The sequence below is a fragment of the Andrena cerasifolii genome, chromosome 10 (assembly GCF_050908995.1).
Source record: "Andrena cerasifolii isolate SP2316 chromosome 10, iyAndCera1_principal, whole genome shotgun sequence".
Lineage (NCBI taxonomy): Eukaryota > Metazoa > Arthropoda > Insecta > Hymenoptera > Andrenidae > Andrena > Andrena cerasifolii.
Window position 1 is genome coordinate 4,027,629 of NC_135127.1, and position 15,634 is coordinate 4,043,262.

General features: G+C 34.8%; 4 protein-coding genes and 1 long non-coding RNA gene across 7 annotated transcripts in view; 2 read left to right on the forward strand and 3 right to left on the reverse strand.

Moving 5' to 3' along the window:
- Positions 1 to 117: 117 nt before the first annotated feature.
- Positions 118 to 2,597, reverse strand: Hibch (3-hydroxyisobutyryl-CoA hydrolase). The gene is made up of 8 exons (XM_076822542.1): positions 2,580 to 2,597; positions 2,416 to 2,503; positions 1,996 to 2,066; positions 1,661 to 1,902; positions 1,332 to 1,573; positions 1,038 to 1,257; positions 528 to 715; positions 118 to 392 (listed from the first exon to the last, which is right to left on the reverse strand). The coding sequence occupies exons 1-8, from the start codon at positions 2,580 to 2,582 to the stop codon at positions 262 to 264; spliced, it is 1,185 nt and encodes a 394-aa protein (XP_076678657.1). The 5' UTR covers positions 2,583 to 2,597; the 3' UTR covers positions 118 to 261.
- A 79-nt stretch (positions 2,598 to 2,676) lies between these two features.
- LOC143374399 (peptide deformylase, mitochondrial) lies at positions 2,677 to 4,797 on the forward strand. Its single transcript, XM_076822555.1, has 4 exons — positions 2,677 to 2,809; positions 3,425 to 3,675; positions 3,833 to 4,210; positions 4,633 to 4,797. Exons 2-4 carry the CDS (start codon positions 3,439 to 3,441, stop codon positions 4,738 to 4,740), a joined length of 723 nt encoding a protein of 240 aa, XP_076678670.1. The 5' UTR covers positions 2,677 to 2,809; positions 3,425 to 3,438; the 3' UTR covers positions 4,741 to 4,797.
- A 1,015-nt stretch (positions 4,798 to 5,812) lies between these two features.
- On the reverse strand, positions 5,813 to 8,790 carry LOC143373705 (uncharacterized). Its single transcript, XM_076821189.1, has 2 exons — positions 7,974 to 8,790; positions 5,813 to 7,878 (listed from the first exon to the last, which is right to left on the reverse strand). The coding sequence occupies exons 1-2, from the start codon at positions 8,140 to 8,142 to the stop codon at positions 6,497 to 6,499; spliced, it is 1,551 nt and encodes a 516-aa protein (XP_076677304.1). The 5' UTR covers positions 8,143 to 8,790; the 3' UTR covers positions 5,813 to 6,496.
- Positions 8,791 to 12,760: 3,970 nt separating this feature from the next.
- LOC143374406 (uncharacterized) lies at positions 12,761 to 13,944 on the reverse strand. The gene is made up of 3 exons (XR_013086650.1): positions 13,725 to 13,944; positions 12,970 to 13,375; positions 12,761 to 12,882 (listed from the first exon to the last, which is right to left on the reverse strand). It is a non-coding gene; the product is annotated as an uncharacterized LOC143374406 (long non-coding RNA).
- A 157-nt stretch (positions 13,945 to 14,101) lies between these two features.
- The window catches only part of LOC143374403 (peptide deformylase, mitochondrial-like), a 41,343-nt gene continuing 39,810 nt past the window's right edge, over positions 14,102 to 15,634 (forward strand). For all 3 annotated transcript variants that reach the window (XM_076822560.1, XM_076822561.1, XM_076822559.1), the window contains exons 1-2: positions 14,102 to 14,823; positions 14,981 to 15,222. In XM_076822560.1, coding sequence (XP_076678675.1) covers positions 14,587 to 14,823; positions 14,981 to 15,222 — 479 coding nt within the window. In that variant the 5' untranslated portion in view covers positions 14,102 to 14,586. The remainder of the gene's footprint in view (positions 14,824 to 14,980; positions 15,223 to 15,634) is intronic.

The window sequence follows — 15,634 nt, forward strand, 5'->3', positions numbered from 1 at the left end:
TTTTGCGTAAATAAAATATATTGTTTTATATTTAATATAAATTTCTATACATCGCGTTAATTCCTCGTTAACATTTCAACACCGCTATGTTGCATCAGTACTAGATATCAAATGAAATTACAATGATATTAATAATGTTAAAATTTATTATTAAATGCAGTGAAAAAGTTTTAACAAGGATGTACTAAAAAATTACATAAGATATACGTATACAAAGTTAATTTGATAATAAGAAATAAACATTAAAATCCGTTGACAGTATCAAAGCGGCAATTCTTTTTCATCTGGCAGCTTTGCAAATTGCTGATTTAAATAAGTATCGGTTACTTCACTTAAGCTCCTTGGATTCCACATTGGCTTTTGATCTTTATCGATTAAAAGGGCTCTAACACCTACAAAAGATAAAAGACTTTCTAGCAGTACCATATGTCAATAGTGTAAAGAATGAAATTAAATTGTCTTAAAAAAAGTGCTACACAATTATAAATAAATATATTTCAATAAAGTTTATACGGTGGTATAAGTACCTTCACAAAAGTCGCTAGTTTTACTTAAAGCGGCACATGCTAATCTGTATTCCATCTTCAGACACTCTGCTAAACTAAGGGTACTTCCTCTCTGTATAGCATTCATAGTGATTTTTAGGGAAGTGGGAGACGCTTTCGATAACATCTCTATTGTTTTTTGGGCCCATTCTGTGTTATCTTCTTTTAATCTTCATTAGAATGTAACAAGTTAATATCACGAAACAGTATATCATCAGCGGCGGATTTAAGACAAAAGGCCCAGGTGGCAAACGTTCTGAGGGGCCCATTTTTTCGGAAGAATGGTAGTTTGCGAAAAACGGGCCAAGTGTAGTAGTACGGAAAAAAATGTAGTGTTTGGATACCTATACCTAATCATTATTTTTTTTGGAGATGGGCCCCGGGGGGGGCCTTCTGGACAGGGACCCAGGTGGCGACTGTTCATCACCTGCTCTGTTAAATCTGCCACTGATCTTTACAATTCAATTAAATCTGCTGGTACAGTTAGTTTACCTTTCTATTATTCCTTCAACAGAGGATGCAGAGAAACATTTATCGATCTGATTCATGTACGAAGCTAAACAAAATTCTTGATCTAAATTTTTAGATTGATACTTGTTCAAGATTTCTTTAATGTCAGGTACTTCGGTCGTCAGTAACTCTTGTCTTAAATCTGGCAGCTTCTCAGAGAGAACAAAGTGGGTTGCAATGCCAGCAAGTAGCACATCAATGCCTTTAGTATAATACAGAATTAAGCATATTTCACATAGAACTCCCAAATGTTTTTTTTACAGAATTTTTTTACACCTTTCAATCGATCTCCAGTTAGCCCAAGGTAAAGTCCTAATTTGCCGTTTAATCTGGGTAAAAAATATGATCCACCGACATCGGGAAATAATCCTATTGCTGTTTCTGGCATGGCGAATAAGGTTCTTTCTGTTGCAACTCTGTATTTACCATGAACGGATAGTCCAACTCCACCCCCCATAATTATACCATTTATTAGAGCCACGTATGGTATTTTGTATGTACCAATCAAATGATTTAGGCTGCAATAATCACGAAGAAGTTAATTACCTAAATAGACTCACAAACGTGAAACGTTTAATGTAGCAAAAAAAATGTTCTCAACTAACACATATTCTTTTCTGAAAAACGCCTCACCCACAAGTTTATCATTGTTCTCTTTCAAGGCTAGGACAAGAGATTTGACATCACCACCAGCACAAAATGCCTTTTCCCCTGTACCTTCTATTACTACTATTGCTTTGGACGATTCCCAATTTTTAAGGATGGGATATATTTTCTCAACCATTGACAAGTTTAAAGCATTTAGAGCTTTTGGACGATTTAGCGTTATAACACCTTTGTTTCCAGTCTTGTTAACAAACAAAGACATTAATTAACATTATACATATTTATTTCATATATTTGTTAATATCACTATCTCACAATGTACGAGTATACGTACGTCTCTAATCAGCACGTCATTTTTTATATTTACTTGTGCTTCTTTCTCCGTTGCCATACCACTACTAGGTACTGGAATTTCAATAGGTGGTTTAGCGTCTGGTTCAGGTGGAGATTGAGGGTGGGACTGAGGAAGGGTAGGTTCAATAATAGGACCTAAGGTTTGGGAACCACTGTATTGCTGATATTTAATTTATACATACAATTTCTAGCAAATTCTTATTGTTACGGCATAATTCTTTACTCTTATCAATATAATTCAGGAAATAAATAGTGTATTTTGCATCAAAACCTGGTATTTCTACTACGGGGATTTGTGTAGGATACGGAGAAGTAGGGAATGGTGTTGGTGGCATCGGTTCAGGTGGAAATATAATTGGCTTAGGAGTTGGATTATTAAATCTCAGTTCTGCATTCTTACCTGCACCACGACCTTGGGTCGATAAATATCTGAGGGCAGTAACTGAACTAGTACCTACGTAACTTAGTTTTAATGTACCATTTTTAATCTGACAAGAGAAAAAGTGTTAACTTTAATTTGTTACATACAATTATTCATGTGATACTTATAACAGTAATAATTACCATTTTCTTGGTTGAATATTGTGTCGAAATATTTTTATAAATTAATCCTGGACTGTATCAATATGATAAAGTATTAAAAAATCACTGGATATGGCAGAATACTCAATCGCCTAGGTTATGAAATATTACGGACTTAGTCTTCTGATGTTCTTATTGTTAGTGTTCAAATTTTGCGCATACAAAACGAAAATCTGTAATTTCGAAATCACGCGGAGTGTGACACAGCAAATGTAAGTAAATAGAATATATCAATATTATACAGAATGAGTTTCACTACATATTGAACTTAAAAGTACGATAAAAATAATGTAATAAAATACGTAATGTTTAAATTAGATAACGCATATACAGAATGATAATTAACATAGTATATCCATACATATATATATACATATTTAAAATCCTCATACTTATTAAAATGTGAAAGCTGTATTTTTCAAACGAACAAATATTATTAGGTATGTACGTACTAAGCATTAAATTTGTACAAATATATAAAGTATAAAAACAAGACACGAAGGAATTTATTAAGTATATCTAAGTATTTTCAAATCTTGAAGAAATAAGACTTGCTTTATATAGTAGTAATGTTATACGATAGATTAACGTATACTTTACTAAATCTGCAACTACTCTAATGCGGTTTCTTAATTTAAAAAAACGAAATAAGTAATATTGTTTAAGCATTTTTCCACGTTACGTGAGCTAATAATCATATTTTCGCGCCTAAACAGCATGCGCTACAGCTCTGCAGCTACACGTGATGCCAACATATTCGTAGTTCTCGTAGCACTCGAACTATTTACTGTTTATTGAAATATTATTGAGTATCCAAACATTTTCAGACTATTCTACGATAATGGCCACAGCGATGTTTAATTGTACTAATATAATTAGTCGATGTGTATCAGACATAAAGAAGAGTAGTGTACATTATTACAGTCTCCACAAGGTTAAGAAAGTATTCTCGAAATATTTTCTGTCGCAGCCACCGGAACCTCCTTATGATCACATCTGTCAGCTTGGCGACCCTGTTTTACGGACGAAAGCGACGTCAGTGGATACGAAAGTAATACAAACGCATGAATTTCAAAAGGTACTTTCCAATATTTCCGTACATTTGTTCATTTTCACGTTACATTCGATGTAAAATATTTTCAGTTGCCATTTTAGATACTTTTAGTGCCGAACGTTAATATTTTTTCAAGGGTCTGTGTAAATTATACTGAGAAATAAATAATTCGGTGTCACAGGTACTTGGTCAGTTAGAGAAAGTAATGAAGAAGCATCGGTTGGTAGGAATATCAGCGCCACAAATCGGTCTTCCCTGGCAAGTGTGTGCTATAGAAGTGACGGAACAGAGTTTGAACAGTGTCGATCCAGAAATCCAAAAATTGTGCGAAATGGAAATTGTTCCGTTAACGTACTTCATTAACCCGAAAATGGAAATAAAGAATCCAGCAGAGGGCACGTTTGTTGAAATGTGCGGGAGTATTGCCGGTTTTAGGGCAGAAGTACAGAGAGCAAAAGAAGTTGAAGTCAAAGCCCTTAATCGACTTGGAGAGGCATTTACTTGGTCGGCAAAGGGGTATCCAGCTAGGATCATTCAGCACGAATTCGACCATCTGCAAGTAAGTTGTTCTTATACCATCGTCTTATTTTACCATTTAAATTGTATATTTTAATAGAAGTGTTTATACAGTATGTCTTAAAATAATGCGATAAGCTAAACCGTGCACAATTTTTGTGTCAAAAGAAATCGAAGTCTCTTATGTTTCGTGCATAATTACGTGTTCATTTCCCGCGCGATTGGTTGCTTAGAATTTAAATAAAGCGCGCCAAAAGTTGGACTCCCTAAAATTTTAATTGTTTATATCTTGAAAAGGAAGGAATTTAAAGGTGTACGCAATTATACATGTTTCTATTGTTAATTAATTCACGAAACTTAATAATGGTCTTATTGGTGAAGTAAAATAAACTTTTCGCGATTGAGTTCACAAAGCATTTTGAAATATGTACACGATTGTTTGTGAAAAATTTTTCATTATTTCAGGGTATACTTTACATTGACAAAATGGATCGATCCACATTTGAGTGTTGCTTTTGGGAGGAGGTAAACTTAAATAGGGGAAAAATTACTCTAAAATATTACGTACAGTAATTATTACGAAGTATTTAAATCGACATATGTGTAATATAATAAAAGTGTTAATACCAATTATTCTTTTATTCAACTGCCCTTAAGGAAATTTGAGAGCGTTTTCAAAAATAGGATATTTTTATTGATATATCTTCCAAATTACATTTTTTACGATATATGACAATTATAAGGTACATGGACAGTTTTGTTTTAAAAAAATCAAATTGGGTAATAGAATTTCTTTGAAGTGCCAGTCAATAAATATTAGCTACAGAATTTTCATAAAACGCTTTTCGAAATCGATTTACAAGAATGCAGATTATTGCGGATTCCGTCGCGATTGGTTGTAAATGTACAGTAACTCATCCAGTTCTTGTAGAATTACTGTAAGCTAGCCATATTTTATAGTTTATGATTAACTTTACAACGTTGATCTGAGTTAAATGTTAAATTAATTTTTTTGGGGGTAATTGATCACTATTTTACGAAAACTCAAATTCTTGGTCGAACTGGCAATTAAGGATTAAAAATTGAAGGGCAACCATGATATTTTTACATGTAGGGTACTGGAATAAAAGTTATCTTAAAACATTTTTTTATTGCAAGAGGTATTTTACTGGTTTAAGAACGTTAAATACTGAATAGTCATACTTAAGATGGTTCACCCTATACGTGTGCATATGCTATAGTGTCTATGTCGAAATACTTCATACAAAAGAGATAGAAATATCACATTAAGTATTTATTTTTACGTCATACGTATATCTTCCTGTCTCCGTTTCATACAGCTTTTGTTTACATAGAAAGTATAATTAAATCTTGCCTCAGCTCTTTAGATTAATGTTCACATATTTATGTACAATATTAAACAGTATTCTTATTTCCCATCTTATCAATAAAGGAACTTATTTCGGAAGCATCTTAAATCTAATAAAAGCGAATCAGAGAAAATCATGATTCCTTCAATTATTCAAAACATGCATTATTAATATGAAGTACGTTATTGTTATTAAATATAACGCATTATCAAATAAATTTGCTTATCATTAAGTTGCTTAAGATGCCAATAACGCACTATGGTCAGAAGAGAAAATTAGCTGAAATTTCCGGTTGTGAAAGACGAAAAGTGCTCCATTCTTAATAAAATAACAAAGTAATAAAGCTTCAATTTAATTTACCAACGCGATCTTCACGGTTAAAATAGTCTAGTCTTTGATGGTGTATTTTTAATCCAAATTGAAGTCTTATCTCAGACACGTCGTCCACGGTATGAACTACTGTTATATGTCTGGGCGTTTCTACTAGTCTATCTTACATGCTAAGAAGACAATTCACAAAGAAGCCCGAGAAGGAAACCTACCCATTCATTGTTAGCTATTTTTTCCATTATGAGCTGAGCATAATTATCACTGCGTGGTAATTTTACTTGTCCCGAAATAGACTACAAAGTCAGGTATTCAAAAACATATGTTAGTCTCCCAAAACACCAAGATGACTTTCGCATGATCAATTTTGCGTCTACTTAAAAAAATAAGCTGGGTTGCATTCCTTTCAAGACCAAATAGTTCCAACAATACAGAAATTCCATGTCTCACTTAATTCCAGTGTCATCCGCTTGCAGTAGGTATACTTAATCGTACACTGTTTATGTGTCATTATAAATTAAGTACACTAGCGCTAACAACGTTTCAACTGGTCATCGAGTGACTTCATGTCCCACTAAAAGCGGCTCAGCCATAAGTTAACCCGGTAATATATTCATCTATTAAGTGAAAGATTAAAGTTCATTCGGGTTATGTCCATATTTAACAGTTTCAATATAATCTTTATTATCAATAAAGAATCTTGGAGCATAGGGATCTAGAGATAGTGTGCTGCCAGCAAAACGACGTGTATCCCAATTATCCTTAGGTTCATATTCCCACTTTCCATTATTATATATAAATGACCACCCTGATCCAAAGTTTCCTGCTAGCTTATTGCTTATAGCAATAGCAACTGGTCGCCCGTTTTTATCGAAGAAAATTTGTCCGGCATATGTATCTCCAGTTTCCCAATCATCCCCTTTTAATGCCTTCCAGTTATCATTACCATATTTAACATCATCCCCTATAATACCAACTACAAAAGAACCATCACTAAATTTATATCCATGTGGATTCCAAAAAATGTTACCTCTGGCCATGGCCCTGCCAAGGATAACTATTCCAGGCTGCCTTAGGAATCCCTCATACCAACTTAATGAATTGTACCAATCTTTCCAAGAATCATAATTCTTTGAATAAAACTTCGTGGCTCTTTCAAATGCTTTTCCTACTATGACTACGTTGAATATTTCGTCGCCGTGGTCAGTTAAAAACTTTTCAGCTTCAAAACAATAAGGATCTAAGCTATATTCCTCATTTATTTCTCGTTTACGTTTTAATGAATAGCTTCGATTATCTCTTTTTATATGGTATTTACCATTTTCTTCTTTTTCCCAATTTGAGCTATTATATATAGTCAAATGCCAGGTGTAGTTCGATACAAGGACTTTGAATCTTGATACTATATCATTAAAAAGTGTCATGGAAGCGATCTCAAGATAACTTATCATTTCATTATTAATAATACTAAGTTCATCAAAAAGTTCTTCCCCTATTATTGGACGCGCTAATCGCTCGAACTCAGAGCCTGGGTCATCTGTTCTACTTTGTGGTCCTTCAAAAATGTTAAATGGCACCCATACAAAAAGATGATCCATTACTCTTTGAGTATCAATAGCGCTTAGGGAACTTTCAATGCGTAGTAAGTCTTCATATGTTAGAGTATTATTAAAAGTCCTAAGTAAGCTCATGGTGTTGTTACTAATCTGTGCTATTGTATCTGATTGATAAAACCCAAATGTGTGACCTGCTAAATTAGATAATATAGTTGTTAATTCCCTTGCTTCATGGTAATTATTGCTATAATCACTATGACTTAGTGCTGTATTATAAAAATTTATCAATCTCCTAGCTGGGATTATGTGATGTCTTGATAAATTTTGATCACTGGTGGCATTCCACAGCAGGTAAGTCCTATTACGAGAAGTAACAGAAAGCTTACATGTTGGCGAAATATTCTTTGGGTATTGCTGAGCAACACTTTGAAGCACTAGTAATCCTATCAGGAATAGTACTGAAACATTTTTATACATATTTTTTATTTTAAGCATAAATTAAACCTTATTGCTGGGTTACAAAATCGGACCTGGTCCGGTGCGGTAATGTTACCTATATATCGATGAGCAAACGATAGGCTTATCTGTCGGTAGTACTGGATCTGTTTGCCCGCATACAGGTAGGATGGGCAATATCGTATTCCCCGGATTCGGTGCTTACAGCCGGGGCGCATCAGATGGCCTGGGAGCTGCGCGGACGCCCCGCGGGCCTGATGTTCCATAGCGACCAGGGCTGCCACTATACCAGCCGGAAATACCGGGGCAGGCGCCTGTGACGCTATAGGATAACGCTTAGAATGAGCCGTCGGAGAAACTGCAGGAACAACAGCCCAATGGAGCGCTTCTTCCGGAGCCTGAAGACACAATGGGTGCTGACGATAACCTAACAGAGCTTCACCGAAGCCCAATCCGCCATAATCTGCAAAATCACAGGGTACTACAGCGCGCTTAGGCCTCACTGGTATACGTCAAACGAGTCAAAGCGGCTGTTTCAATCGGGATAGGGGCAGCAAAACCTTTTCAACATAAAAATTGTATTATTTTTTTTCCTCGAAAATCTGCTCCCGACACATCGTAGGGAATGGTTTTCTGCATCTCTCATTAAATTTTCATCCAAATCGTTGGAGCGGTTTTCGAGATTTTATGTTCACCATCAAACGGTACACCGGGTACACGCCTTTACGTTTTTATTCACAACTTTTATGTACATAGTGATATTTAGACTTTTCTTTTTTGGTGTTAAAGCTTATAGAATAACGATTAAAAGCAGAAAAAAAAACGTTCTCTTTACTGTTATTTATCACTTTACAATTTGCGTTTAAAAAAAGGCCCTTTTTAGGGCTAGCCCAAACTTTGCCCAAAGTGAAGGCATTTTCAAGTGATGAGTGAACTTGTTTTCTTTTATATAAATTGAAGTATCGCATTAAGTAGACTCTTAAAAATATTGTTTAAAAATATTTCACTTTTAACTTCTGTCAGATTACAGGTAGGGGATACCGGGTCTATACTGTATCCATCCTAAGGAAAAATTTGTCCGCGCAGGGATGGTTCTGAGTAGGCGCTGATTGGTCCGACTCCCCACTTAACCGCCTACGTCTTTCTCCGTCTTACCACCTGTTACCTCTCTGTCAACTGTTCCGCACGCGACGCCTTCATATACATGGTGGCACAATTATTTCCGAATACGCACGGCAATCGCCTGCGTTATAAAAATTGTGCAAACGTTGTTGAGAAAGTACATTGTGATTTTTATACAATTATTTCCACCGAACGGTTTAAGGTTTCAACTTCAGAATTATCCACCCTACAAAATTTTCAGGAAATCTGTTTGTCACAACTTTAACTTTTCCAGAGCAGAATAAATGTTCCTGTTTAACTAAAACATTTTTCTACTTTCAAGAAAATAAAAGTTTCGTATTTATATAAAAATGTATGGAATAAAAGTTTGAGTTAATACACTACATATTATAACAGATTTCTCAGAACATAAAAGATAATAGTCATAAAATTACAGTTATTTCATAATTAATTGAAAATTTTAACAGTTTCATTCGACCCCTGCCAGTAGGACACTCCTTTTTTTAAAGGGACTCCATAAAATCAAATACAACTCATATAATGTTGATTATTTTTACTTAAAAAAAATCATTTACATACTTTAAATATCAATAAATGTGTGTGCAAAAAACTTGAACAAAAAATCTTATCGTTCCTTTGAATATAAATCCTAAAAAAGACGTAATAAATGGCATTCTAAATAAACTATTTAGAACACCTTGTTAACTGATGTTATATCTGTTCGGAACCAAAGAACTACCGGCTAGATACATTACACTCTTGCAGTGTTTATATTGACATCGGTCACGTCCCGCTCTTGGACGGTCAGGGAAACCGGCAGGTAAAGCGCTACGAGCAATCGCCAGCGTCAGGACCGTAGGCGGTGGAGGCTGTGCAGATCGGTCGCAAAACGGTATGGGCGTCGTTTTTTCTTAGGATGGATTCAGTATAGGTAGATTGAGGTTCCAAAAAGGTACAGTCGTGTACTCACCCTGGCAAATGCGCGGAACTTTGCGCGTGTGTGTGTGTCGTGTGCGCTAGTTGTACTGCCTAATGCCACTGTTGTACAGAAGGACTTCCTCTCTCCTGCGGTCCTACAGCCGCACACGTATTCGGGAAGAGAAGGTTGAACAGCAGAAGCACATTTGGCGTAACCAAGGAACTTTATTAGTATCGCGTGCCACTAAGAACGTGCACGCGAGAATGCTCATCAATGAGCTGACAACCAAACAGCTTTTGTTCAAATGGCTGAATATATACAGGGCCCATGGGTCCAACGGATATATATATATATAGGAACGCTTGGTCATAGAGTGGGGGTAGAGCTCGTGGGCGAAACCCACGATTCTGCCATCACTGCTTGAATGTCCCACGAGCGGCTTATGAGCGTCCAATATGCGCCTTCTGAGCGCCTGATGTTACAAAACGGGACGTCTTAAAGGCGCCTGAATTAGAACTGACAGGTGTCTTAATTATCGATGAATTAGGTAAAATGCAGCTGTTTTACAAACGCCATTAGGGCGTATTTAAGATGGTTATCGATACTGTTTAATTATAATCTAGAGACGCGGCAGCGTCTCGACGCCAAGTACAGGAAAGACACCCTGTATATGTCGACAGTCGCTACCGTATACCTTTACTCGTCGCGGAGCCATTCCAACCTAACCTGAAACTTATTTCCTTAATATCTCATCACGCCTGCAATATTTTCTAAATTTAAAGGCATTTTTCTTATGTAAACCGCATATAAGCTTTCGAATAAGACCAATTTCAATAAAATCGGTCCGCGCATAACCGAGATATTGTAATATCGTCTCATGAATCTGTCAGATGCGATAAGGTTTTTCTCCTGATTCTCCAACCAAATTTTGTCGACATAATACGTATACGCGTTACACGCACACCTTCAGCCAAAACGGAACTAACACACGTTTCGTTCGTCAATCGCTATCTTCACTATGCAATCTACTCGAAATTTTGACAGCTTACCGTCAAGTTATAACCAAGTTATAAACGTGTTTTTACAAATATATACATAAATGAATTTCTTTTTAATTTAAATGATAAAAACCAATTTAAACCAATTCCACCAATCCAATTGTCTTGAAGCTTTGCAGGCGTGCGTAGTTTGGATGACAATACAATATATTTTTAAAAAAAAAACCGAGAGGATGAAAAAATTATCCAGTCATCAATTAATAATATAATAATAATTTATAATATTGAAAATTATCTGAAGTCATTCTCTATGTAAATTATCTTTGTAAAAAGTAGTGAGATCTCCATAAAAAACTTCAGAAAAGTAAAAAAATTACGCCAAGTACATGAAATCAAATAAATCACAAAAATAGAAGATAATAATAATTATAAAATAAAAAAAGATGTGAAATCAAAATGACCTGCACGTGCATAAAGGTAATGATAAATACAAATAAATATTTTAATACGAATAAACATTTTATTCAAAATACTTGGCGCTGCGTCCCGAATTGGTGCCGCTAAACTCAATAAATATGTATAAATTGCATTAATCTTTTTCTTTATTTCTTGTGTGTGCGTTCATGAATATGTGTATGTGTGCGTGCGCATATGCTACGTATGACATTAGAATTAAATATATGTAGAATAAATCTGACTGCGTTTCTAATATGTATATGTATATGTTTATGTATTTTAGATTGTAAGGGAGTTATTGTAAATTATTAATACGAGGACAATTAACATTTTTTCTGTTTCGCAGCGCCAAGTATTTTGAATAAAATGTTTATTCGTATTAAAATATTTATTTGTATTTGTCATTACCTTTATGTACATGCAGCTCATTTTGATTTCACACCTTTTTTATTTTATAATTATTATTATCTTCTATTTTTTGTGATTTATTTGCTTTCATGTACTTGGCGTAATTTTTTTACTTTTCTGATTACTATTACATACCATGCTTTGTATAAAATATATAATTCACAGTGTCTTTACAAATATTTAAGAGCTATACTTATACAATACTTGTGTTATATTACTTGTTTCTTATACGGGGGCACATTTTGTTTGTTTACGGTTTATTGTGATGTAAGAAATATGGACTAAATTCTTATTTTGATCCGATTCGCCGTGATCCGATTCGACCCGGTCTACCCTAACTGAGATAAAAAGACTTCGGGGAAAATTATCCACGAACATGACCCGTGTTATTTACGTTGATCCCTATCTACTATTGTGAAATGAGAAGAAACAAGACTACCAGCAAGCTAAAATGTCACAGCAGCAAGGGGAATTGCCCGCTCGCTCCACCTTATCTCCTCCAAGAAGTGCTACTTTTCGGTTCTTAGTGGCTGTCCATTTCCGCGGATTGTTGCGATTGGTTTCGTTCGCGTTCTTCGTCACGGGACGAACTGTGTTGGAGGAGATAGGTTGACGCGAGCGGGTTATTTCCCGTGCCCCTATGACATTTCAGCTTTGGTGGTAGCCTTGTTTCTTTTCATCTCGCAATGGTACACACCACGAGCCTGACACGTGTTGTTTACGTTTGGCCCCGCTCGACGTACAGTGACTCCCCAAAAAATTAGGACACTAGAGTATGGCTAACTTCATAACTTGATATTTAAATTGTTTATAAAGCAACCGTCTTGGTTATTTTTTCCAATAATAAGTCATTTATTAATGTTAAAAAAGATATATAATTTATTTGAAAAATTCACGTACACGCTACGAAAATGTGACACCATTTCCTGTAGCAATTATTATTATACAATGTACGGGAATTTTTCTTGTCTTAAATCTGGCAGCTTCTTTGTGTTGCAACTCTCTATTTACCATGAACGGATAGTCCAAGTCCACCCCCCATAATTATACCATTTATTAGAGCCACGTATGGTATTTTGTATGTACCAATCAAATGATTTAGGCTGCATTAATCACGAAGAAGTTAATTACCTAAATAGACTCACAAACGTGAAACATTTAATGTAGCTAAAAAAAGATTCTCAACTAACACATATTCTTTTCTGAAAAACACCTCACCCACAAATTTATTATTGTTCTCTTTCAAGGCTAGGACAAGAGATTTGACATCACCACCAGCGTAAAATGCCTTTTCCCCTGTACCTTCTATTATTACTATTCCTTTGGTCGATTCCCAATTTTTAAGGATGGGATATATTTTCTCAACCATTGACAAGTTTAAGGCATTTAGAGCTTTTGGACGATTTAGCGTTATAACACCTTTGTTTCCAGTCTTGTTAACAAACGAAGACATTAATTAACATTATACATATTTATTTCATATATTTGTTAATATCACTGTCTCACAATGTACGAGTATATGTATGTCGTTAATCAGCACGTCATTTTTTATATTTACTTGTGCTTCTTTCTTCGTTGCCATACCACTACTAGGTACTGGAATTTCAATAGGTGGCTTAGCATCTGGTTCAGGTGGAGATTGAGGGTGGGACTGAGGAAGGGTAGGTTCAATAATAGGATCTAACGTTTGGGAACCACTGTATTGCTGATATTTAATTTATACATACAATTTCTAGCAAATTCTTATTGTTACGGCATAATTCTTTACTCTTATCAATATAATTCAGGAAATAAATAGTGTATTTTGCATCAAAACCTGGTATTTCTACTACGGGGATTTGTGTAGGATACGGAGAAGTAGGGAATGGTGTTGGTGGCATCGGTTCAGGTGGAAATATAATTGGCTTAGGAGTTGGATTATTAAATCTCAGTTCTGCATTCTTACCTGCACCACGACCTTGGGTCGATAAATATCTGAGGGCAGTAACTGAACTAGTACCTACGTAATTTAGTTTTAATGTACCATTTTTAATCTGACAAGAGAAAAAGTGTTACCTTTAATTTGTTACATACAATTATTCTTGTAATACTTATAACATAACAGTAATAATTACCATTTTCTTGGTTGAATATTGTGTCAAAATATTTTTATAAATTAATCCTGGACTGTATCAATATGATAAAGTATTAAAAAATCACTGGAATTATACTGAATGAGTTTCGCTGCATATTGAACTTAAAAGTTCGATAAAAATAATGTAATTAAATACGAAATGTTTAAATTAGATAGCGCATATACAGAATGATAATTAACATAGCATATCCATACATATATGTACATATTTAAAATCCTCAAACTTATTAAAATATGAAAGCTGTATTTTTCAAACGAACAAATATTATTAGGTATGTACGTACTAAGCATTAAATTTGTACAAATATATAAAGTATAAAAATAAGACACGAAGAAATTTATTAAGTATCTCTAAGTATTTTCAAATCTTGAAGAAATAAGACTTGCTTTATACAGTAGTAATGTTATACGATAGATTAACGTATACTTTACTAAATCTGCAACTACTCTAATGCGGTTTCTTAATTTAAAAAAACGAAATAAGTAATATTGTTTAAGCATTTTTCCACGTTACGTGAGATAATAATCATATTTTCGCGCCTAAATAGCATGCGCTACAGCTCTGCAGCTACACGTGATGCCAACATATTCGTAGTTCTCGTAGCACTCGAACTATTTACTGTTTATTGAAATATTATTGAGTATCCAAACATTTTCTGACTATTCTGCGATAATGGCCACAGCGATGTTTAATTGTACTAATATAATTAGTCGATGTGTATCAGACATAAAGAAGAGTAGTGTACATTATTACAGTCTCCACAAGGTTAAGAAAGTATTCTCGAAGTATTTTCTGTCGCAGCCACCGGAACCTCCTTATGATCACATCTGTCAGCTTGGCGACCCTGTTTTACGGACGAAAGCAACGTCCGTGGATACGAAAGTAATACAAACGCACGAATTTCAAAAGGTACTTTCCAATATTTCCGTGCATTTGTTCATTTTCACGTTACATTCGATGTAAAATATTTTTAGTTGCCATTTTAGATACTTTTAGTGCCGAACGTTAATATTTTTTCAAGGGTCTGTGTAAATTATACTGAGAAATAAATAATTCGGTGTCACAGGTACTTGGTCGGTTAGAGAAAGTAATGAAGAAGCATCAGTTGGTAGGAATATCAGCGCCACAAATCGGTCTTCCCTGGCAAGTGTGTGCTATAGAAGTGACGGAACAGAGTTTGAACAGTGTCGATCCAGAAATCCAAAAATTGTGCGAGTCAAAGCCCTTAATCGACTTGGAGAGGCATTTACTCGGTCGGCAAAGGGGTATCCAGCTAGGATCATTCAGCACGAATTCGACCATCTGCAAGTAAGTTGTTCTTATACCATCGTTTTATTTTACCATTTAAATTGGATATTTTAATAGAACTGTTTATACAGGATGTCTTAAAATTATGCGATAAGCTAAATCGTGCACAATTTTTATGTCAAAAGAAATCGAAGTCTCTTATTTTTCGTGTATAATTACGTGTTCATTTCCCGCGCGATTGGTTGCTTAGAATTTAAATAAAGCGCGCCAAAAGTTGGACTCCCTAAAATTTTAATTGTTTATATCTTGAAAAGGAAGGAATTTAAAGGTGTACGCAATTATACATGTTTCTATTGTTAATTAATTCACGAAACTTAATAATGGTCTTATTGGTGAAGTAAAATAAACTTTTCGCGATTGAGTTCACAAAGCATTTTGAAATATGTACACGATTGTTTGTGAAAAATTTTTC

Bases quoted from the DNA above. Each gene is read 5' to 3' on its own strand.
- Hibch (XM_076822542.1), bottom strand. The intron at 2,067-2,415 runs GTAAGAATGCAG...TTGAAATTCCAG, and splicing joins GACCCAAGGTCGTGGTGCAG to TACCTAGTAGTGGTATGGCA. The intron at 1,574-1,660 runs GTTAGTTGAGAA...TGATTATTGCAG, and splicing joins TTTTTCAGAAAAGAATATGT to CCTAAATCATTTGATTGGTA.
- LOC143374399 (XM_076822555.1), top strand. From the start codon at position 3,439: ATGGCCACAGCGATGTTTAATTGTACTAATATAATTAGTCGATGTGTA. The intron at 3,676-3,832 runs GTACTTTCCAAT...TCGGTGTCACAG, and splicing joins AAACGCATGAATTTCAAAAG to GTACTTGGTCAGTTAGAGAA. The intron at 4,211-4,632 runs GTAAGTTGTTCT...TCATTATTTCAG, and splicing joins ACGAATTCGACCATCTGCAA to GGTATACTTTACATTGACAA.
- LOC143373705 (XM_076821189.1), bottom strand. From the start codon at position 8,142: ATGGAACATCAGGCCCGCGGGGCGTCCGCGCAGCTCCCAGGCCATCTG. The intron at 7,879-7,973 runs GTAACATTACCG...AAAATGTTTCAG, and splicing joins GTTTGCTCATCGATATATAG to TACTATTCCTGATAGGATTA.